The 25,121-nt window shown below is 34.8% G+C and overlaps 1 protein-coding gene and 1 pseudogene across 2 annotated transcripts; one reads left to right on the forward strand and one right to left on the reverse strand.

Annotated features, from left to right (window-relative positions):
* Positions 1–1,001: 1,001 nt before the first annotated feature.
* Positions 1,002–12,124, forward strand: EMB2004 (RNI-like superfamily protein). Of its 2 annotated transcripts, XM_020362733.3 has the most exons (18): positions 1,003–1,244; positions 1,325–1,613; positions 4,025–4,243; positions 4,793–4,851; positions 6,499–6,636; positions 7,513–7,587; positions 7,662–7,745; positions 7,834–7,895; positions 8,110–8,179; positions 8,513–8,588; positions 8,690–8,820; positions 10,671–10,730; positions 10,882–10,956; positions 11,044–11,148; positions 11,223–11,318; positions 11,418–11,498; positions 11,577–11,678; positions 11,760–12,124. In XM_020362733.3, the coding sequence occupies exons 1-18, from the start codon at positions 1,203–1,205 to the stop codon at positions 11,826–11,828; spliced, it is 1,833 nt and encodes a 610-aa protein (XP_020218322.1). In that variant the 5' UTR covers positions 1,003–1,202; the 3' UTR covers positions 11,829–12,124. The 2 variants fall into 2 exon arrangements, with proteins under 2 accessions (XP_082922497.1, XP_020218322.1); XM_083066371.1 differs by lacking the exon at positions 11,223–11,318 and having other exon boundaries at positions 1,002–1,244.
* Positions 12,125–16,398: 4,274 nt separating this feature from the next.
* On the reverse strand, positions 16,399–16,728 carry LOC145953500 (secreted RxLR effector protein 161 pseudogene; annotated as a pseudogene).
* Between the last annotated feature and the right edge of the window lie 8,393 nt (positions 16,729–25,121).

Raw genomic sequence — 25,121 nt, forward strand, 5'->3', positions numbered from 1 at the left:
CTAAATTTACACTCCCTTTCCCGCACCCTCCTTCCCCGCACCCCCACACCCCACACCCCACACCCCCCTTCTTCCTTCTTGAACTACTTTGTGTTTTAGCTGATGCATTATATTTAAATGGACAAAAGACGATTGAGGAAGCACGCACCGAAGTGGGCTTAAATTCTTTTCTCTCGAACATGCAGGTTCCTAGCAGCAGTAATGGAGGCCGTATTGGAAGTGATCTTTCATTATCAATGTCGGATGAACAACAATGGCAAGCCGGGCCTCCACATTTGTTAGCAACTGCTGCAGCATCATCAGGATTCCCACCGCAGATTAGACCCTCCCAAGGTTGGCTGCAGAAAAATGGGTTCCACTCTCTCATGAGACCCTCATGATCCTTAATTGCCATTTACATTAAAAAATAATCTCCCCCTAGTTTCTCTTGTGAGCATCAATGTGTGCAGGCTCCCCCTCCTTTAGGAAGCCCATTCATAATGTACAGGTGACAATGACTCTGGACACGACATACATCCGAGGATCGATGGCGGCGATCCTTTCGGTCCTCCAACACTCGTCATGCCCGCAAAACATATTCTTCCACTTCGTGTGAGCGGAAAGAAGCATTAGGAAGAAGGAAGAAGGAAGAAGGAAGAAGGGGGTGTGGGGTGCGGGGGTGCGGGGGTGCGGGAGAGGAGGTGTAAATTTAGGAGTTTTATTTTTTTTTAAGGGTAATTTAGATATTTTATATATATTTTTTTAAAAAGGGGGTGTATCTATACGAGAGTGGAGGTGTGTTTATCATCTGCCTTTAAGTAAATGTAGTTAGGGATACACCTCTTGGGACTGTGGTCCATAGATATATGCCTAGAATGGTTAGTTGCATAGTGGTAATTGAACATTGGGCGGCCCTGTTTATTTCGGGCCCTTCAATTGGGCCTAACCAGCCCATTGGCTCCTCCAGAGCCCAGACACACCGAGCTTCCCTTTGCTTACACACTGGTAACAGTATTAGAGTTGAGTTGATACTTGATAGAATAGAACGGAATAGAACGAACGAGACATGGTTCATAGCTAGCGAGTGACCTTACTCGCTTCTCCATTCTTCTCTACACTCATCTCTCCGCGAAAATCTGCACACGAAGCCTTTTCATAATTTATATCTGCGATTGCTTCTTTCATTTATCCACCGTTCTATGCTCCTTCATCGATCATAAGCCATGGTCTTCACTTCCACTCTCTCCCTCTACTCTCACCCGCAGGTAACTAACTCCCTCGGTAACACCTAACTAACCCTTCCTCTTTTCCGTTCTCCGTCTTTGAAACCCTAACGCTTTTGCAGGTTCGCCTCCGCAACCAGCGCCTGCAAGCGCCGCTCTCAACCGCCGCCGCCGTTGCTCAATTTGCGCGGCTTCCGGCTCTGAACTACCGGAGAACGTGTTCTCCGAGACTGCGATTCGGAAGCTTCGTGGTTAGGGCTTCCTCCAGCGTGGAAGGAACTCGCGCGCGCGGCACCGGTTCTCGCAGAGTCTATCGCCAGTCTCAGGCCAGCGCGCCGCTGTCAAGTGCTCCGGTGAAACAGATTGTCAACATTGTTGCGCCCTTTGCCGCCTTCTTCGCCCTCACTTTTGGTATTCAATGCTTATTTTTCCGTGTTTTTAATTTGACGGTTCTTTAGTTGTTCGTATCGTAGCCTGCATTTTAATCTATGATGCGTGTATAATGGAAGTACACTGATTAACGCTGATTTTATTGTTAGAAGAACACCGCGTGGTACACTTTCTTTTAGCGGTGGCAAATAGTTATGAACGAATCTTTCAAGGACGTTTTTCCCTTTCTACGCGACTTTCAGTATCAATGACAGAATTTTGAACATTTTCTTATAGATTTTAGTACTTTAAAAATATTAAATGAAGTTTTAAAACTTGACTAGAACTTTGTCTAAAATATTTATTTCATCTTCTAACGGCTTAAATTTGATAGTCGATGTTTAAAATCAGCTGTCGATAATGTCACTAATGATAACAAGCAAAATCAATAAAAAAAATATCCCTGGAAAACTCATTAAAACGCACCTAAGTGAATTATTCGTCTCTTAAGGGAAGGCAGTGTAATTTTTAAAACTAGAGAAGTCCTGTGTGCTTTGCACTCTCAGTAAAAACTAGCAGAGAAAGAAAGTAAGAGAGGCGTGAAGGAAAAAAAAAAATGTGGCCCCGCGGTAGTGGCTGGATAGATTTTATATTACTATTGATTATAGGGAAGGGTAGTATAGTTTAAGCATATTTCATGATAGGGAAATGTAATTTGATATGTCATTGGTTCTTTTTAAACTCGAAAGTTTATGCAAACTTGTGAAGGCTCTAGAAACTTCTTTACCTGATAGAAATACTAAAAATGCTTAAGTATGATTTTAGTCTTTCAAATTTAGAATAAATTTGTTTTTGGTCTCTCAAATTTAAAATCACTATTTTTAGTTTTGTAATTTTCTAGAATTTTATTTTAGCTCCTCAGATCACCAATAATATATTTGAAAGTGTCAGATTGAGACAATTATACACCATCAATTGAGTTTATTGTGATGTTTCACTAACAGGATATCAATAGGTAGATTTTATACAACATTATTTGACAAATTCCTTAACAAAATTTGAGTGTAAGGACTAATATAATTTTTTGTTTTTAAATTACAAGGAATAAAAAGATGAATTTTAAATTTGAAAGACTAAAAATAAATTTACCTTAAATTTAAAGGACTAAAAACATATTTAAGTCTATTAAATAACATAATGATAGTATCCCATAATCCCAATAAATGTTAAATAACTGTTATAGTGCTGCCATACTGCTATATCATGGCATTTTTCAACCCCACCGCCATAGACAATTTTTTATGGGAGGCCTGCTATGGTGGCGCCATAGGCTGCAATGACATGTTTATATGGAAAAATTTTGAGCCTTCCACCATATTCCACCTTGTGCCATTGATAACTTTGATCCCAACTAGAATATTATACCATAAAATACTAAATATCCAGCATTCCTACTTCATAATGATCAATTATCACAATTTACAAGTGATATACATTCACAATGATCAACTATCACAATTCACAATGATTTCAAATTCTGAAGTTCTCTACTAATATTGCAAGTTCAGATGAAAAATAAAAGAGTGCTGGAGCCTGGAGGCTCATTTTAAGAGTTGTGGTCGCCAGAGGTGGGTTAGAGGAAGCAAATGTAACAGAGTAAAGGATGGGGCTTGTTGTGAATGGGGAAAATGGGAAATGTGTCATGAAGATGATTGGGATAACACAGAATGGAAGAAAAAAATTAAGGGACTCAAAGAAAACAGCACTGTTTTGGGCATTTTATGGACATGTATCTGGCTTTCACATAGACTGGCTAACTTGGCAGCATACTCATGATTTTGGCAGAGTCTATGTGCCCAAGTCTAGCTGAGTTTGATCCAGTTTGAGTTTCCAAGCGAGTTGCCTCATTTTTCCACCAAGGAATCATTGAACTTGTTTGAGTTTTGAGTCAACTCATGAGCTCAAATAGAATTATAGAAGGCTAGTATTATCAAGTTCTTATAGCATATTAATATTTCACTTATATTGGCACAAAATTCAAAGAAGTAAAAATCATATTATGCAAGGTAGTAGTAAGTGTTGGTGTTAGAGAAGTATCTGATATGATCTACAGGCGTGGCTTGTATCTCTGGAGAGGCCTTGCTCCCTTTAAATTTTGAAACTCTATGTCTTAAATACACATTATTTTGCTGTAGTATTTTTTCCTTAACCTACACCTCCCCCTCATGACTTAAATGCATAAAATTCTCATGTCTAGCTCTGCTACTGGGTATCAGATACAACTTAGAAGTATCTATTTGACTCTAGTTTGGTAGACATTTTGAAATATCCATGCTTTTTAATTAAGCAGTCTTTCACTGCTTAGTATGGTTCTGTTCTTTTTCTTTGATTTTGTTATGATTGCAAGTTATATTTCATAATAGTGGTTGTACTAATTTGTTTTCAGCTTACAGTTATCTGGAAGTTAGTGGAGAAACTTCTTGTTCCAACTCAGAAGCAATTGAAATCTTCGACTGTGGAAAGTCAATCCCCTTCACAAGGACTGAAATGGTCTTTTGCTGCTGGTACAAACTTGTTATCCCAGCTTGGGGCAAAGATTGAGAGACAATCTAAACAGAAGCTCAATGAGTTTGCTCGGGAACTGAGGTCATTTCCTAGTATTGATATGTCAGGTATGCTGGATGGATTGATAATTTGATGCATGAAAAAAATATTTACAGTTATCTAATATAATATATTTGATGGTGAAGATTCTTTGATAATAACTTTGTTATTTTACCATTTGTGGACTGAATCTGATCCATTACAGGCTAATCTAATTGATATTGGACTTCCCTTGATATATGGTATCCTTCCATTTTAATCTTATATGCATGCTAATATATTCCACAATCTTAATAAGGATGATAATGTAAATTACTTAATGAATTTCTTTTATTACTAATCTATTCCAAACATGGATTTGGTTTGTAAATCAATTCAAACCTTTGTATTGGTATCAAAAGTCAAAACATATGATTTGATTTCTAAATCCAATTAGTTCAGTTCAAAACAAAGCAAACAAATTCCATATTTTAATCACTCCTAACACAACAGATATTTCTTGCTCTATTGCAGTTGACTGGACTGTATTGACATACCATTTTAAAGTGTAGGTACTATTGAGATGAATGGATAAATAAAAATAAAAATAACTAATTTATCATACATTAATTTGGCAGGGCGCAACTTTGGAGATGAAGGATTATTCTTCCTAGCTGAGAGCTTGGCATTCAACCAGGTAACAATTATCCTTCATTTATCATTGCTTTCATATTTTTTGTATATTTATTGACTTTAGATGATCTGCCAGTTTTTATACTGTTATTGAAAGATATTTAGTGATGTTACCTTCTGTACTGGCATATGCTGGAATTATTTAGAGTATTCATTGCTTCAGTTACTTAAAGGAAGAAATCTACTGAACAGCTGAATCAATTTTAACATCTTTGGATGCCACACACAAGTGTTAATGTAATGGTTTCCCCCCTAATTGAAACATAATAATGGTGGCCACAAGTATATACTTGTTAGTTATAATTGTAAATGTTTCATTATCAGCCATTAGCCTTGAAGTGCCAATATGGATGTGTCATGTAACAACTTGTTTTTAAAAATAGCACATTTACGCAATTGATCCTTTTAACACATGAATTATAAAGTATGGATCAGTTTGTTTAAATTTTTAAGGAAAAGTTTGTTTTAGAAAACCATTTCCTTTAGAAAACCAGATAGAGTTTGCTTCCTAAAATAACATAAAGCTGTTTTTTTAGGCTTAAATGCATTTTTGATCATTTGAGTATTGTGCGATTCTAATCTCTCAAATTTTAATTGAGTAGTTTTAGTCCTTTAAATATTGCAGATGTGCAATTTTGGTTCTTCAATTTTTAATTCAGCAATTTTAGTTCCCAAGTACAACAATTGTGCAATTGTAGTCTCTCCCATTTAAATTCTAATAATTTTTGTTGATGTGCTGTTAATGCGTAACATCATGTATTAGTGTTTCTAATTAACTTTATTCTAATATATATTTATCTTACCAAATATATTTATATTTTTATAAAAATATATTAATATATACTAATTTATATTTATGAAATTATTAGTTTATCTATTTTTATTATTAATCAGAATTACAAATTTGGACACCAAGGTTCAAAATTAGAACCTTGTGCATACTATCCCACCCTCTCACCAATAGACTGATTTTAGTGGTTTTATTTATCTATAAAATACTAATAATATTATTGATATTTATTTATCAATAATATTAATAATATATAAATTTTATTTATTTAGTAATAATAAATATATATATCATTTGATACATGAATGAAAATTATAATATATGTAACTTAAATAAGTCAACAATTGTATAATTTAAAAATATTATATATATATATATTATAATTTTAAAACTGTTATATTTTAAATCAGAGGGACTAAAATCATATAATTGTGATACATAAGAGACTAAAATTGCTCAACTAAGATTTAGTAGCCAAAATCTCACAATTGCAAAACTTGAGGGATCAAAAATGCAATTAAGTCTTTTTTTTTTGTTCTTTCAAATAAGTAGTTTAGATAAACACATCAAAAAAGCAGGAAAATTTTTATTTTATTAAAAAAAATGCTTTTCTAAGAAGTTTAAACAAACGAGCCCAATTGTAAAAATGCTTCCTAAATTGCTTAACAATTTTTTTTATTACTGATCTAACCTTGTAATCTTTAAAGGCCAAGGGTTTTATGATTGAATGCATTGAGTTAGATGATTAGTTAGTATTAGTATCTGCTGATGCCCCCCTGAATGAGATCGGACACAGGTTCCATTTTGTTAATGAAAGATGCATTTCGGTTCTCTCTGTGCTAAATATATTTTGTTATGAAGACTGCAGAGGAAGTGAGTTTTGCAGCAAATGGAATAACTGCAGCTGGATTGAGAGCTTTTGATGGGGTTCTTCAATCAAACATCACATTGAAGACTCTTGATCTGTCAGGAAACCTTGTTGGAGACGAGGGTGCTAAGGTCAGTCTCTAAGTGTTCGGATTTATTACATCTCTGAATTCAAGATTTGGGTTAATTATTGTCACTGTTCCTTTATTTTATGTAATTATTTGAGAGGTCCACATGGTACATTTTAGATGAGTTTTATAAAAGTCGTGTAACCTTATGTAATATTCTTACATACTTCTGTGACATGGAACACTTATGAAAGATCCTGCTCTTTGTTTGAATAAAGCTGAATCTTAGTTTATTTTTTCAACTCTTATATCTCAAAAGTCATATTTTTTTATTTATAAATTTATTGCTTATGTTTTCAAGGCTTTTTGCAATTAAATATAATATTGAATTATATCCAAGAAAGAACAAGTCAAATATTTTGTTGGAGCTTGATTCACTGGTTTAGGGGGTACTATAACTCCTTTGAAATAAATTCAATCTGTTGCATGTCTTTCTTTTGGGTAGTTAGGTTAATTATCTATTCAAGTGAAGATGAAGAGTAAAATGGATTATTATAAAATTGACATGCATACATAGGCTTATTTGTTCACTGTTTGAGCTTGTGTAATAATTTGCAATCCTGTACCAAGCATATACAGGATTACAGGAATAACTATGACAACATGTTCCTCTATTATACTGTGTTTGCTAGAATATATTCATTTCTCTTTATGCCATATAGAACCTTGGACTAACGATCAAGAAACTTGTGGCTTATTTAACTAACCATGATGATTATCAGAACTGTGTTTAAGATGTTTTTATAACCCACCTCCATCCTCTCTCAAACAGATAAAAGAAAATAATTTGTTGACAGTTACTGCTGATCATTGTCACACACTTATGTTTAACTATTGTATTTGACTATTGATCATCAATGTCCTTGTTCACTCTTCACAGTGCTTATGTGACATATTGGTGAATAACTCTAGCATTGAGAAGCTCCAGCTAAACAGTACTGACTTGGGTGATGAGGTTAGCTTGGTGATTTGTATTTTTCACAGAATGCCTCCCGGGTGGCACTAAGAAATGCTTACTGTGTTATGTAGGGTGCAAAAGCTATTGCTGAAATGTTGAAGAAAAACTCAAGTTTGCGGGTTCTTGAACTTAACAATAACATGATTGAATATTCTGTATGCAATTTACCTAAGCTTATTCTAAGACCGTAGATGTCTGGCTATTCAAATATTATTTTAATTTGTTTCTTGGAAATGGAGGCAGGGATTTTCAAGTCTGGCAGGAGCACTTCTTGAGAATAACAGTATACGCAATATACATCTCAAGTGAGTAAAAATTGTCACATTAAGTATTCTCTGCAAATTTTTCCTCTCCCAATCCTCCCTGCTGGATATTGAGGGAATTGCTGTTTGATTTATGATCTTCTTGCTTTTGATGTTGCTATTTTCCCTTGGAATTGTTTCATGAGCAAATCTTTCACTGCTCATTACTTATTCTTCTCCTCTTTTATGAATGTGTCTGACATTTTCACTATTCAAGTGGCAATTATGGTGGTGCTTTGGGGGCTAATGCTTTTGCTAAAGCACTTGAGAGCAACAAGTCATTAAGGGTACTATTCTTGTTTTTTTTTTTTGATGAAATGCCCAACATTACATTATACCTTTAAGTTTTTGGCATAGCTTTCAGAATTCCCACCTTGGCCGATAGATCTAGTTATCTTTATCCAATTGCAAAACATGTGTCCTATAGCACAAAATGTTATTGTGAATTTCCCTAAAGAACACCTCAAATTCCAAAGCATATCTAAGAAATAGAGTGCTAATCCTTCAACATGTATTCTCTTATCACAATGACAAAATGCTGTTGCATCCACTAGAGGCATATGTGGCTGTATGCTGCCTTAAACAAGCATGATTTACCCTGAACTTGAATATATGAACAGGAACTTCATTTGCATGGAAATTCTATTGGAGATGAAGGAATCCGTTCTTTGATGACAGGATTATCTTCACATAAAGGTTAACTTGTACTAATTTATGATATTGACTGTATCATTCATGCTTCTACGATTCCAGTTTAATATTTTACAATTAACTGACAACTAATGTTTATTCTCAAGGGAAACTTACACTTCTAGACATCAGCAACAACTCATTAACAGCTAAAGGTGCATTCCATGTTGCCGAGTATATAAGGAAGAGCAAAAGCCTGTTATGGTTGAATCTTTACATGAATGACATTGGTGATGAGGTATTCTATCTCATGGTTGCCCGCAATTTCACATAATGAGATTATCATAAACCTTGTCAAAATTTTCACATAGTGAGGTCATGAAATGAATAGGATCCTTAAGATTTTTAAGTATTATATTAATACATGATATTTGAGATTCATAAAATTGTTTTTTCCATAACTGTTCAGTATAAATTGCATTCTATATTGTCAAAATTTCATGTATGTGGCGTATAAACTAGTTTTCTGCATCTTCAACAAGTTGAATAGTAAATTGATGGGTATACTCAGAAATAACCCTGTATATGGTATTTGGGTGTCTCATTTAAGTTTACAAATAGGTTTGGGAAGGATTGATGGCCAGTAGTTGTGGATCCGTATAGCCATACCTGAGATTCTGAGAAAACTTAGGAGCTGTTTGGTTTAAGAAAGCATTTTCTATTTTTGTTCTATTTCTGTTTTCTAAAAATAGTTTTCATTTTCAAATTTATAATATTTAAGAAACATGTTTGTTTTGAGAACTTATTTTCTGTTTTCAAAAAATCAAAAACTAAAAAATATCCTAATTGTGGTAGCAGCGATGGTGATGGTGGCGCCCCAACCAACACTACTATTAGTCCATCACTACTATGTGCTTGTTTGGTTCGACATTCATGATCCAATTTTAAGTAAGAATCACGTCAAATTAATGTAATTGATCTGCATCAAACCAAAATTGATGTGAATTTAAATATGCTATATCCCTATCATTATTGTCACTACCGCTATTACCATCGACATGTGGTGGCAGTAATGACAATGATGATGGTGATGTTGGAGGTCATGGAGGAGACGATGGTAATGTAATGCTGTCAAAAAATGGTTATAATGTTATAAAGGTATGGCAGATCAGATTTTGGCTTCATCGCCATTCGTCATCCATTATACGGTGATTTATGGTGTTGTCCGCCATTTCTGCCATGGTGCCCACCATGGCTATTACCTCATGAAGCTTCATGGCAGTCATGGCTGTTGTAAGTAACAGTTTTTTTTTTTGTTGCAAAAACCTGTTTTTGGGCTTCAACCCAGGCCCAAATTTGAGTGAGGCCTTAGGTTTTTGGTCAACTCACTTTGACCTCTCATGCAAACTGCGGTCTCAAACGGAACTCATGCCACGCAAAACATTTTTTCATTTTAATCCTACTTCTTCCAATTGGGTCCATTTTAAGTTCCTGTTTTATTCTAAATTCTAAGACTAACATTGAGTTCCTATTTTATTATTGTTCTTATTCTTATTTTTAGAACAATGTCTACTCTTTTTGTTGTGTTTAAATCAATTATGTTTGAGACTTAACGAATAATGGTATTGTGTTATGATATTTAACTATTTAAGTTGATATTTTTTTTGTTTTTAATTTATTTCTACTGCTTGTTATTTTGTGTGATATATATATATATATATTTTTTTTTTGTCCGCCATAGGTTGTCATGGCATCCACCATATATTTATTAAGGATTTTCGGCTCAACTTTATAGTCTGTTACCTGTTATAATTACGGTTTATACCTCTGTTTGCATTTTGTTGGAAAATATTGAAAACGACATTTTTCTGTTTTTAATTTTGGCCTTCATTTTGGAGAGTTTTCATAGAAAATAATTTTTATAACTTAAACAAGCATGTTTTCACCACTATTTTCCATTTTCACTGAAAACGAAAATAGAGAATAGACATACCAAACAGCCCCTTATGTTTTCCTTTTCCCGTTATATTTGCAGTAACAACTACAAGTCTACTACAACAAAATTAATAGTTCTGCAAAGATAGATTCTTAAGAGGACAATATGAGTTCTGATTATAGTCATTATACTGATTGTGTATAATTTATCAGGGAGCCGAAAAAATTGCAGTTGCTTTAAAGGAAAACCGATCAATAACAACGTTGGATCTGGTAAGAAGATCTCCTTTTTTGTTACCTTTTATTTTGTACTTTATACATGACTGCTTGTGCTCTGGCCATTAATAAAAGAAAATACAAAAACCTGGAGGCAGAGGCAGTAGTACTATTGCTTGGGAAATAACTTGCTGAGTTAATATTGCAGGGGGGAAATAATATTCATGCAGATGGTGTTAGTTCCATTGCCCAAGTTTTAAAAGATAATTTAGTTATTACCACTGTAAGCGTCAATAGTTATTTAGCTTCTAATCTTTATTCTGTTGTTTGTTTTTCTATACACTGATACATATTTTTATCCCATTCTTAGTTAGAACTTAGTTATAATCCCATTGGACCAGATGGAGCCAAGGCCTTGGCTGAAGTTCTCAAGTTTCATGGGAACATAAAAACCCTTAAGCTTGGTTGGTGCCAGGTAACCTTTTAACCATGAGTTACCTGTAAATTGTTTGTAATAACTTTTATTTGTAACATAGAGTAACTTAATAGATCGGAGCAAAAGGGGCAGAGTTCATTGCAGATGCTTTAAAATACAATACCACCATATCAATTTTGGACTTGCGAGCAAACGGACTAAGAGATGAAGTTTGTTTTCATTACCTGTTATTTTCCCTTTAATCGATTTTTCTAAATCTTCATCGGTCAATATGAGGATGTTATTGTTTTATGAACCAACTGTTGCAGGGTGCACAATGCCTGGCTCGCAGCTTGAAAGTGGTTAACGAAGCATTAACCTCTCTAGATTTAGGATTTAATGAAATACGGGTATGAGTGTGTTCTTTTGTATATTTTGTTGACAAGGAAATTATATTTCCTCTAATGCCATATTTGTCTGATTCACAGGATGATGGAGCTTTTGCTATTGCTCAAGCACTCAAGTCTAATGATGATGTAGCTGTCTCATCCTTAAACATTGCCAGTAATTTCCTTACAAAATTTGGGCAGGTGATGTATTTTTGTGCTATTGCTATTACTTAGTTTTACCTTTTATTTTATCTAATGGATCTGAAAATACTTCACATGCAGAGTGCTTTGGCTGACGCACGAGACCATGTTTTGGAGATGACCGAAAAGGAAATTAACATCTTCCTCTAGAAGACATTATATTCTGCAATAAATTCTTGTTATAAACTATAACAGTTTTTTATTTTTTTTTTTATTTTTTTTTTTTTATTTTAATTTTGCATATATGCTGCCGGCAAGTACTGGTAAGAGCTCGTTCACATCAATTTTTTGAGTTCTAACCATTAATTGAGGGAAAGTATAGAAATTTGTCTGTACTGTAGCCTATTGTTGATCTAGAAACCGTTAAAAGCGGTTGCAGATCCTATTGATTTCTTGAATAATGTAGTTTACCCACAAGAATCAATCTGTTAAGATTATTGTTATCATTCTTGGTATAGTTTTCTAATTTACACGCATGATAGCTTGTAAGCAAAGAGGTATCACGTATAGTTTGCCTTTGCTAGTGGTAGATTTTTCTTTCTTTGGATCTTTGTTGCCAAGCTATGTAGAATTATCAAATGGAAGTTTTGAGAAGATTTTGTATTAATTTATTATGTGGCTAATTTTATTGTACACGGCCGTGAGGGCTAAGCTCTCCGTCTTTAAATCAGCGTACTCAATCCTTCAATTTTCGAGATTTGGATAACAACTAAATTACATGTTGACCCAAATTTGGAGGCTTCCAATTCCTCCCAAGGCAGCTATTACCATTTAGAGACTCCAATTGAATGGCTTGGCTACTTGCAATAATTTGAGAAGAAGATAGATTGTTTTGAATGAAATGGAATCGAGGTGCAATTTTTGCAATCAAGAGCCTGAATCAGTGTCACATACATTTTTCTCCTGTTGGGTCATAGATAACGTATGGAAGGAGTTATGAGTGGGTGGATATCGTAGTAGTACTACCAGACAACACCCTGTAACACTATTTTCAGAAACCTTTCCTAAGCCCATCAAAAGTTGTTTTCCAAAAGTGGAGAGTACTATGGTGTGCAATCATTTGGACTATTTGATGGAATAGAAACAATGTTATGTTTAGGGAACATACGATTTGATGCAAAATATTTGGTGAAAGATATTGCTTGTCACTTGGACATGGTTAAGATTAGATAAAAATTTCAATTACAGCTATGCTTAGTGGAGCTCAAACCTTGGTTTGTGTTTACTCTAGGTTGGCCACATGATACAATATTTTGACAAATAAAACTGGTGAGGAATTCGGGAATCAGAACATCAGAAGGTTGACACTACAGATTAATAAGGTGGAGTGATGTCATGCTTGTTTGTTTAAAGTGGACCACTATGTAGTAGAGGCGGGGAAGGCTAGTCGGATGATAAGATGGTGAAAGAATGTTGTAAGGTCAAAAACCTGGTTGTTGAGGAGTCAAACATTTTACACAACTCTTAATGAGCAGATGCATATAGGTTGGAGTTCGTGTCTTTCTCTGGTGTATGTTCAAAGCAAATGGAAAGGAACTACAACTAAGAAATGTTGATTATGTGGTCGAAGCAATGCTCATAGTACCCATGGGTTTGGCTATAGATCCGCAGGCCATTGATTGCATTAGAACAAGGCACTTCAACAAGGTGATCAAACATGCAGAAGGAAACTTGGATTATTAACATGCAGTAGTGTTACTTTGTTCTTCATTATGGAAAAGCCTGGGCATACAAAGCTATCTCAAAAGTCATACCCTAAGTGCTGGTGAAGCATCCAATTCGTGACCAGTTTACCTTTTGCGATACAGTTGGTACCCACATCTGAAAAGTTTACTAATTTGGCACTGTGGAAGGTTACATCATTTAGGCTTTGCGAGCTTACAGACATTACATGTTTCTTATTATTGGTTGAAATGTATCTTTTGAGGGTAAGATGGGCCTATGACTTACGTGGCTTGATTTCATATTGTAATATCTTTTTCATGATTACTAGTCAAATTGACTATATTATATCTAACTAAGACTGTTATTTTTATTTGTACATAAAGTTCATGGCACCCCTAGTGCCATATATTAATATACTTTTGCTTTTCAAAAAAAAAAAAAAAATCTTGTCGAGTACTTCCACTCTACTTATATATAAGCAAAAAAATAATCAGTTTTATACATATTAATTTTTTTTTATTAAATGTATTTAATTTTTATAATTTTATATAAGATATATATTATGTTTCTTAAAAATATTCTGAATCACATTTATAATAAATAATATTTTCATTAATTACTATAAGAGTAATTTTGGATTAAAGATATTAAATAAAGTTGACTTGGTAGAAATTTGTTTATATTTTCGACTAAAAAATTTAAATATAAGCAAAGTTTTACCAAGTCAACTTTATTTAAGATCTTTAATCCAAAATTACTATTAAGGGAAGTAGTCTTTTGAGACATATAATCTAACACTAGTAACATTTATTCATCTGGTAATGATGTATCATAATAGTCAATAGTGGTTGTAGCAGTTGCGATAACTGAGAGTAGAGTAGCTTTGTGTTGCTACAAAAGCCTTGAAGTGAAGTAGTTTAAGTGGGCGAGATCGTCGTGGATTGGAGCGGGTGAGATTGCATTTTGGTGCGGGGATTTAAAACAAATTGAACAAAAAATACTTTATAAAATAAGGATATTTTTATCCTTTCATTTGAATTTCTCTCTCTATTGATAGACACACTTTGTCCCAAGCATATAACTCCTTTCCTCCTCCCTATTGAGTGATGCACTTTGCACTAAGCTTGTAACTTTCTTCTCCCTCTCTTTTTCGAACGATCTGCGTCTTCTTCTACGACTCTTTAACATTTTTCCGACAACTATAATAGTTATCTCTTCTCTTATTTTTCAAATATTTGAATTTAATTTGTTTTATTATTTTATATTTTGTTTCCTTATTTTTAGAATATGTTATTATTAATATTTGATTTTTATATTATATATTTTTTTTATATTTAAAGTTTACAAAGAAAATTAGATTCTGTTCCTTTAATAAAAATATATTTTTATAATACAAATACAAAATATCTCATCATGATTTTCAATTTATTCCTATCGTTGTAGGAATTCATTCATGCTAAACACTTAAATATCGTTACTAGGCATTGACAAAAAAAAGTAGTGTATTGATGTATCATTTTATGCAATAACTTTTTTCAAACACACCCTACAATGTGGTAGAGGTGAGCGTAAACTGCTATTTAAAGTTTACAACAAAACTTTGTATTGCTTGCTCCTTTGCTTGATTGACCTCTTACCGTATTTTTATATTTATGTATTTAAAAAGTGAGTTTGTATTATTTGCTGATTCATTTTCGGCATCAAAAAGTTGGGGGTTTCTGTTTGCATAATTTAAACTATCAACTTAGTATGATGTGCTTCTTGATGAAAAGAAAGGCAAAGACATTGCTCTGTGAGTTTACAACATGAGAATTTAGTCATGCTTCCCTTAAGATTAGTTACTTGAACTTGCAAACGAAATTGAGACAATGTTTTGGCTTCTGTGCATCATTTCCAAAGATCAAAAAATAAATAAACAAATTCTAGCATGTCTTAGGTAACATGGTTGCCTATGCCGTGGGTTTCAAGGTTCATTCAAGAGTTGCCAAACCTGCTGGCAAGTTTATCAAGGGAGAACATGCTTTCCAGGCTTCAATTTACTAAATTGTTGACCTTCCCTTGCCTTTCACCTCTCAAAGATCAACAGAAATGCACCCTGAGTTTAATTCATAAACTTCTTAGTTTCAATCTGTGTAAAGTCAAAACGTATTTAGAGACTTCTTGGAGTAGGGAATGAAAAAAACTTAAATCACTTATCTGGAACAGTTTGAAAACTCAAAGAATCACTTATATCATTCTGCATGTTGTTTCCAACTTTTGGGATCATAGTGCTAAGTCATTACAGGAACTTATGGACGAACATTTTAAACAAATCCTTCCAGAAAAACTGCTTTCGTCCAATTTTTTGTACACAAAATATATTAAAATCAGACACGTGAATTGTATCCTACATAGTAAAAACAGTTGTTTATCTCGCTATTTGACCAAAAGTAAAAGCAATTAAGCAAGTTGTTAGTATATGATAGTTGTCAAAGGAATAGTTGGTGGGATAATAGAAACTTATTTGTATTCAGAGAGTAGTAGTAATTATGGTAATTATTGTTGTTACAATGAAGTCCCAATTTGCTTATTTATAGGCACGGTGTTCTATCTCTAGATGATAGTGGAATTATCTAGAATTTTCTAAACTCTTCAAGTCTCTACACTCTTTTAGTTTTTTCTAGAGACTTGTACATCTTATCTTATGTTTCTAGAATTTTCTTTTTTCATTATACACTTATGCTTCTAGAATTTTCTTTTTCTTTTCTAGAATTTGCATCATAATTTAACACTCCTCCTTGATGCAAATTTCGGTAACTCCAAGCATAGTCCGTAGTTGTTCAACCTTTGCTCTTGGCAGTGCCTTTGTAAATATGTCTGCAACTTGATCTTCTGTTGAGCAGTATTCAAATTGAATTTGCTTAGTTGTCTCTGCTTCTCTGATGAAGTGATATTTGATGGCTATGTGTTTCGTTCTTTGATGATGAACTGGATTTTTTTCCATTGCTATTACTGATCTGTTGTCACAGTATATGACAGTCGGTCCATGTTGTTCACTCATTTCTTCAAGTATTCTTCATAGCCATATTGCTTGACTTGTAGTTTCAGTAGCTGCTATATACTCTGCTTCTGCTGTTGATTGTGCTATTGTTGCTTGCTTCTTTGACACCCAAGAGAAAAATCCAGATCCTAGTGAGAAGGCATATCCTGATGTACTCTTCATGTCGTCTATTGATCCTGCCCAATCATTGTCGGTATAGCCAATCATCCTTGATTTGGTCATGGTTTTATACCATATACCAAACTCCTTTGTGCCTTGTTGATATCTCAATGTTCTTTTTCCTGTTCCATAGTGAATTTGACTTGGCTTTTGCATGAATCTTGATAAAAGACTTGTGGCATACATAATGTCTGATCTTGTGGCTGTGAGATATAGAAGACTTCTGACTAAACTCCTGTATCGGGATGCATTAGCTTCCGGTGCTTGTTGAGATTTTCGTTGAAACACTTTTGTTAATATTTGTAAATTCGTTTAATTCTATCAACGGTCTCAAACACGGCAAGTATACCGGCCGTTCAAGTAGTAAAAATATCGTATCCACAGGGATTAGAAGGTAATATAAGCATTTATTGACTATTCGTGACTAAAGAATAATTCCAATTTCATAGTTTGTGCAGTGAATTCAAAGTTGTGACTATTGGAATGAAAGCTGTAAATAAATATTGTTTTGTGAGTGGAAAAGGTAAGGAATGGTATTGTGGTATTGTGAGGTTGTGGGGGTCAGATTTCACCAAACGTAACACTAATGTATCCTTAATCTCTTGTTGAATTCATTGCTTAGTCAACCCATAAGTTTACTCAAACTTAATCCCTTAGAGAAAGAGCCTAGGTGCGGATATTAAATATCAATCCCTTGAGTACCCAATATCTACACCCGCATTACGGGCTAGGGTTTAAGACTACTAATGGGTCAAGCTCTATCCCTAGATACAATCACCACTAGGCATATGTTTCAGAACTAGTTTCAAAGGTTATTTTCCAATACCCATGGAACCTTAAATCATGCAAAGGGTGATCAATCCAAAGCAAGCATTAAGAATAGAAACAAACACAACAAAGAATAAAACAACATGTATATATATCATTAAAACCGTAAAGATTACAATAGAGTACGTTGGTTACATCTAACCCCACAAAATGGGTGAAACCACTCAACAAAGAGGGTAAATACAAAATAGAGATGGAAGAGGAAGTGAAGAACCGAAGGAAAGATCCGCACACGGACGATCCCAAGCCCTGGGAATCCCTTCCGCAGCTCCTGGAGGCGCCCAATGTGAGAATGGAGAGAAAGATCCCCGAAAATGGCTTCAAATACGAGCCTGGGAGATCAGATTAGGGTTCTGCGCCCAGCGCACAATTCTTCGCGCCCGGCGCAAGTTCTTCCAGAGGAGTCAAGCACTCTCTGTCTCAACACAAGCCCGGCGCAATTCCTTTTGCGCCCGGCTTAATTCCTTTTGCGCCCGGCTCAATTCCTTTTGCGCCCGGCGCAATATAACTGGCAGAGATGAAATACTCTGTTTTTGTCACGCCCAGCGCGGGTTATATTGAGCTCGGCGCAGAACCTCTTCTCTGCTCCTTAGCTTCTTAGGTTTCCAATCCTAAGAGTCTTCAATCCTCAAGTCACTAGCTCAATACCTGCACAAAAAATGAGGTGTATTAAGGTATTGTTAGCTGAATTTGGGTTAGTTATATCTGCACACAAAATGAACCAAAAAGAGAACAATTATATTGCAATGGTTCAGAGGATGAGTGTAATTTGTTCAATAAGTCTCATCTAAAAAGAAGTAAAATTGAGACTTAACAACTCCCCCAAACTTAGAACCTTGCTTGTCCTCAAGCAAAAGGTAATTAATCTAGCAGATAACAAGCAATGCAAGTGAGTCAATTTCTACATCCTAGTTCACTTGTATCTTCTTTTCGCAAGCATGAACCTCAGATGAATTTCCAATCACAATTATTGCAATAGAACATGACAAGGTGCAAACAAAGGTTTCAAAAGAGATCAAAGAGCTGAGAAGAGTAATGACTATCTGTGTATGCATCCTCACTAGGAAAATGTTTCTCTCTATGCACACTAGTGTATCAGGGTGAGTGTTTCTCTCTAGTCTACTACTCACGCCACATAATTCAACTTTGCTCTTCGTTTCCAAATGAAACCAGTGGTAAAACAAATGCAGACACTTATCACAAGGTCTTTATTAGGGCAATCTGGGTCAAGCAGGGTCAAGCGGTAGCAGTTTTATGGTTTTTCAAGGATTGAAGGTGCTATAGCTTAAGAGAGCAAATAAGATTTTACAATGATGTCCCTCTCCATACCCCATTACAACAATTTGGCACATGCCCTTTACCTGATCCAAGCCATTAACCTTTATGAGATGCATATTTACATTTTTGCATCTTAATATTTTTGTTTTTGTTTTGCTTTGTTTTTTTTTTTTTTTTTTTTATTTTGTTTTGTAATGGCTGACCACATACTTTCTTCTTCCCAAAATTCCCCATTCTTCAACTCCCCCAAACTTATTTGATGTCATCAGTTTGCTCTCTTAACCAAAGCAAGGGTTATGGTTAATTTTTCATGGTTTGGGACAAGTGGAAGGTGTGGTGTTTAGGCTTAGAAAGGTATGGGTCAAGTGAAGAGTGGAGATGGCTTTTTGGCTTAGATGGTTACAAAATAGAGGAGTATGAATGCCTTGATCATATAAGTGCACAACATAAGCAAACCACCAGGGAAACTCAAGCAAAGTCTATCATGCAACCTAAGTGTAGTTCACTCATAGGTATTTAAGCTCACACCTCACCCGGCTATGCATGCACAAATTATCAAACTCAGCTCAGTTCTATGATCAACATTGAAACCCGTATGCAACTAGTCATGAACTAAAGATCTAATGTGACTTGAAAATGTCTAAGGTACACACACCATAAACATCAAGCAAACTATAATCCAGAATCGATCACAAGCAGAACAAGTATCAACAAGATTAAAAACCATGCTAAGGCAGACTATTCACAAAAGAACCAACAAAGTAATCACCAAAAAAGAACTAAATATAAAAACAGTTAAAATACTGAAATTAAAAGACAAAAAATAATTTGCAATAGACAAAGGTAAACTAAGGTAGGCTCCCTATACTTCCCTCTATGGGGTCTGGTCATCATCATCTTTAGGGGCTGCTCCACCATCAACGGCTCCGTCTGCATCAGCAGCTCCACTCCCCCAAACTTAGGAGCCTGGTCCCCAGGCCAACCAGTATATGCCTGAAAGTCCTAGAAACCAAGAGTGGTCGCGGAGTATAAGCATAAAAAAGAATGGTGAGCACAAAAAATGTATACATAGTGATGACCAAGCAACTATAACACAATGGAGAATATCCTTAGACCAAAATTAAGCACAAAATGCATGTACACGGAAATGGACTAAGACAATGCAACACAACAGAACACAAAGAAACATGAATGAAAAATAGTTAAATACAAGGTATCAGGTATGTTTTGCGCCGGGCGCAGAACAGATGCGCCGGGCTTCATATCAGTAAAACTCAACGAGGTCCAAAATCTGATATCGCGCCGGGCATGCATTAAACGCGCCCGGCGTGGTGGTTCCAGAGACCAAAAATTGAGTACTAGGCCGGGCGCAAAAGAGTCACGCCCGACACGTAGTCACTTTAAAAGGTCAATTTGCCCAGGTTTTAAATTAGGATCAGGCCTTATTTCCACCTAGACACAGAATTGCCTCATTCCTCACATTCCAAACAAAATGTACCCTATATTTACCCATTCAAACATGATTCTAACAACTAACACATAACACAAACAACATATACCACAAAACATATAACACAAAACACAACACATAATACAAAACAACACTTATAACACAGAACAACATGCAACAAAAATCTAAAACACAGTTCAGATCTCTGGGTTGCCTCCCAGGAAGCGCTTGTTTACTGTCCCGAGCCTGACGGTGACCAACTTGAAGTGCTCTACTCTCCTTCTCCTCCTGTTGCTCTTGTTCCTCCTTGCTTTGTGCTCAATCTCATGATTGCTCAACAATTGCTCAGAGGGATTGGTCAATCTTGTTCATAGTACCTAGCATACAAGAGAAAGTAGAGGACTAGAGCGCCCAGGTCAGCTTCAACAATTCATTGCTACCTTAAAATGAAAATAAAAGTAAAAGAATAAGTCACAAATAGCTATAAATACTAAATCGCCATTCTAATCCCCGGCAACGGCGCCAAAAACTTGTTGAGATTTTCGTTGAAACACTTTTGTTAATATTTGTAAATTCGTTTAATTCTATCAACGGTCTCAAACACGGCAAGTATACCGGCCGTTCAAGTAGTAAAAATATCGTATCCACAGGGATTAGAAGGTAATATAAGCATTTATTGACTATTCGTGACTAAAGAATAATTCCAATTTCATAGTTTGTGCAGTGAATTCAAAGTTGTGACTATTGGAATGAAAGCTGTAAATAAATATTGTTTTGTGAGTGGAAAAGGTAAGGAATGGTATTGTGGTATTGTGAGGTTGTGGGGGTCAGATTTCACCAAACGTAACACTAATGTATCCTTAATCTCTTGTTGAATTCATTGCTTAGTCAACCCATAAGTTTACTCAAACCTAATCCCTTAGAGAAAGAGCCTAGGTGCGGATATTAAATATCAATCCCTTGAGTACCCAATATCTACACCCGCATTACGGGCTAGGGTTTAAGACTACTAATGGGTCAAGCTCTATCCCTAGATACAATCACCACTAGGCATATGTTTCAGAACTAGTTTCAAAGGTTATTTTCCAATACCCATGGAACCTTAAATCATGCAAAGGGTGATCAATCCAAAGCAAGCATTAAGAATAGAAACAAACACAACAAAGAATAAAACAACATGTATATATATCATTAAAACCGTAAAGATTACAATAGAGTACGTTGGTTACATCTAACCCCACAAAATGGGTGAAGCCACTCAACAAAGAGGGCAAATACAAAATAGAGATGGAAGAAGAAGTGAAGAACCGAAGGAAAGATCCGCACACGGACGATCCCAAGCCCTGGGAATCCCTTCCGCAGCTCCTGGAGGCGCCCAATGTGAGAATGGAGAGAAAGATCCCCGAAAATGGCTTCAAATACGAGCCTGGGAGATCAGATTAGGGTTCCGCGCCCGGCGCACAATTCTTCGCGCCCGGCGCAAGTTCTTCCAGAGGAGTCAAGCACTCTCTGTCTCAACACAAGCCCGGCGCAATTCCTTTTGCGCCCGGCTTAATTCCTTTTGTGCCCGGCTCAATTCCTTTTGCGCCCGGCGCAATATAACTGGCAGAGATGAAATACTCTGTTTTTGTCACGCCCAGCGCGGGTTATATTGAGCCCGGCGCAGAACCTCTTCTCTGCTCCTTAGCTTCTTAGGTTTCCAATCCTAAGAGTCTTCAATCCTCAAGTCACTAGCTCAATACCTGCACAAAAAATGAGGTGTATTAAGGTATTGTTAGCTGAATTTGGGTTAGTTATATCTGTACACAAAATGAACCAAAAAGAGAACAATTATATTGCAATGGTTCAGAGGATGAGTGTAATTTGTTCAATAAGTCTCATCTAAAAAGAAGTAAAATTGAGACTTAACAGTGCTCCATCCTCCTTTTGTAGTTTCTCATTCATCACTAGCGGTGTACTTACAGGTTTGCACCTGTACATATTAAATTTCTTCAGTAAAACTTCTATATATTTCTTTTGTGAGATGAATATTCCATCATTTCTCTATCTTGCCTCTATACCGAGGAAGTAACTCATCAAGCCAAGATCAATCATCTCAAAGGTCTTCATCATGTCTTCTCTAAAATCCATTATCATATTTGTATTGATTCCAGTATAAATAAAATCATCTACATATAAGCAGAGTAAAAGAGTATGCTGACCTTGAGTCTTGATGTATAGTGTAGGCTCACTCTTACTCCTCCTGAATCCATGATCAGTGAAGTATTGGTCGATCTTACTATACCATGCTCGAGGAGCTTGCTTTAGGCCATATAAATCTTTCTTCAATCTCATTACTTTTCCTTCATGGCCTTTCATCACGAATCCTTGTGGTTGCTCCACATAGATCTCTTCTTCAAGTACACCATTTAGAAAGGCAGACTTGACATCCAGTTGATAGATGTTCCATCCTTTATGTGCTGCAAGAGCTATTAAAGCTCTTATTGTGTCTAGGCATGTGACTGGAACAAATGTCTCATTGTAGTCCACTCCTGGTTGTTGTGAGTAGCCCTTAACGACCAATCTTGCTTTGTGCTTTTGTATAGTTCCATCAGGATTAAGCTTTGTTTTATATACCCATTTTACTCCAATGATATCTTTTCCATGAGGGCAATCTACGAGCTCCCATGTATTATTCTTCTCAATCATTTTAATCTCTTCTTCCATAGCCTTGACCCATACTTCTTGGTTTGCTGCCTCTTCAAAGTTTCTTGGTTCAAGTATGGCCAAGTTGCAGGTTTCATATATATCTATTAGTGATCTAACTCGTCTCAGAGTAAACTCAGGTGATGATTCTTCTTTTTCTGGAACTATTCTTGGAGATTCTGGAGAGATAACAATGTCTTGATTATTGTCTTCCAAACTTGATGTAGTTGGTTGATTGATGGGCATGTATATAGTCTTCTTCTCAATTCACTTTTCTTCCCAGTTCCAAGTAGCATTTTCATCTACTTCAATATCTCTACTGATTGTTAGCTTCTTTGTCTGAAGATTGTAGACCCGGTAGCCTTTTGATTGTGAGTTGTAAATATCACTTCAGACAAATATCATAAAATAACCCTAACAAATGGTACCAATTGAAATAATTTTATTGTATGGATTTGGTTGAAGGATATTTCGTTTTGTTCCAAAATAAGTTGAATACAATCATAACCCCTCATAACATATAATGTGATATATAAAGACAAATTTCGCTGCATGAAAAGATAGGTCCCTTGTTCGAGGGGATGATTGTTGGTATACAAACAAGTCTCACATCGATAAAATAAGACAAGAAATAACAACTTATATAACACAAAAATACTTCAATGATCGAGAGGCCTTTTGGGTGATGACCAAAAACAAAATCGTGAGGGCTTAGGCCCAAAGCGGATAATATCTCATCATTGTGGAGTATGTTTGTGTAATAATCTTATAAAAATAACTCTCATAAAATATTCCCTCAAACAAATATCATAAAATAACCTAACAAATGGTACCAATTGAAATAATTTTATTGTATGGATTTGGTTGAAGGATATTTCATTTTGTTCCAAAATAAGTTGAATACAATCATAACAAAAAAAAAATAAGTTGAGGAATTGTGGCTGGTTTTTAACCACAAAGTTATGTTGCAAGAATTTAATTTTTGTTATAGAGATGTATATGGTAAGAGAATGATATAGCTTAAAGATGAGTTGTATATGTCTATTTAGTAATTTTGGGAGTATGTCTAGAAGTGATTGGTAAAAGAATTTTTAAAGTCATATACAAATACTTTTTATCAAATATTTGGTGGGCATGCATTATGGCTATGATAGAAAGTAAGATTACAATATGGAATTCGAACTCAAATTTTGTGAATATATGATTAGACTAATAAAAATAAGAGTTTCACATTTTATATTGAATTCATTAACCGTTATGTTTTTCTTGTTTTTATTGTTGTGTTACTTAGAAAATTGAATTTTAAAAGGGATGGATCATGTTTCTTTTTTTAAAAAAAAAAGATAAACAATAAAAATATATTATATTCATGATAATTAAATCCTTGATTGTTATCTATTTATATTATTATTTCATATTTTGCTATAATTATATAGTTTTATTATTTGTATATTACTCGGAAAAAAATTATCCTTATAATGTAATTTTTTGATGAGATTATTTTATGGTATTTGTGAGAGGATATTTTATAAGGGTTATTTTTATAAAGTTATTTCACACGCAACTTCATAACGATGATATTATCCGCTTTGGGTCTAAGCCCTCGTGGTTTTGCTTTTGGTCATCAATCAAAAGGTTTCTCAATTGTTGAAGTATGTTTGAGTTTTTCTTATGTTATTGATGTGAGACTTGTTTGTATCCCAACAATCCTCCCCTCAAACAAGGGACTCAACATTTCATGCAACAAAATCTATTTTTGTAGATCATATTATCAATTATAAAGAGTTATTAAGGGTTGTTACCGAATCCAACCTGCGGCTCTAATGCCATTGATGGGGTTTTATTATAGTATTTTTCTAAGTGGATATTTTATAAGAGTTATTTTTTTATAAAGTTATTTCACACACAACTGCATAATGATGGGATATTGTCCGCTTTATACCTAAGTATTCACGGTGTTACTTTTGGTCATCACCCAAAAAGTCTCTTAATCATTGAGATATGTTTGTGCTTCTATTATTTTATTAATGTGAGACTTGTTTGTATCCCAACATTTTCATATGTGATCTTTAAGGAATTATAAAAAAAAATTATTTGTCAATTTATTTTTGTTACTTTGGAATTTATATATTAAATTTTTTTAAAAGGGATAATGACCAATAAATTACAGTGTTTGAAAATAAATTTTCAATTATAACATTTATTTTCAATTTATTTATCAAATATTGTGCTACAGTGATAAAAAAAAAGTCAATATGTAATAAAAACAAATGCTTGATTGTAATATATTTTTGCAACCGCGTATGTTATATTTAAAAGTGTTTTTTAAAAGAAATTT

The sequence above is a fragment of the Cajanus cajan genome, chromosome 11, assembly GCF_000230855.2.
Source record: "Cajanus cajan strain Asha chromosome 11, NIPB_CcT2T_4, whole genome shotgun sequence".
NCBI lineage: Eukaryota > Viridiplantae > Streptophyta > Magnoliopsida > Fabales > Fabaceae > Cajanus > Cajanus cajan.

Coding starts and splice junctions, on each gene's coding strand:
- EMB2004 (XM_020362733.3), top strand. CDS start 1,203: ATGGTCTTCACTTCCACTCTCTCCCTCTACTCTCACCCGCAG. Junction 6,637..7,512: donor TTGGAGACGAGGGTGCTAAG/GTCAGTCTCTAA, acceptor CACTCTTCACAG/TGCTTATGTGACATATTGGT. Junction 8,589..8,689: donor AGGATTATCTTCACATAAAG/GTTAACTTGTAC, acceptor TTTATTCTCAAG/GGAAACTTACACTTCTAGAC.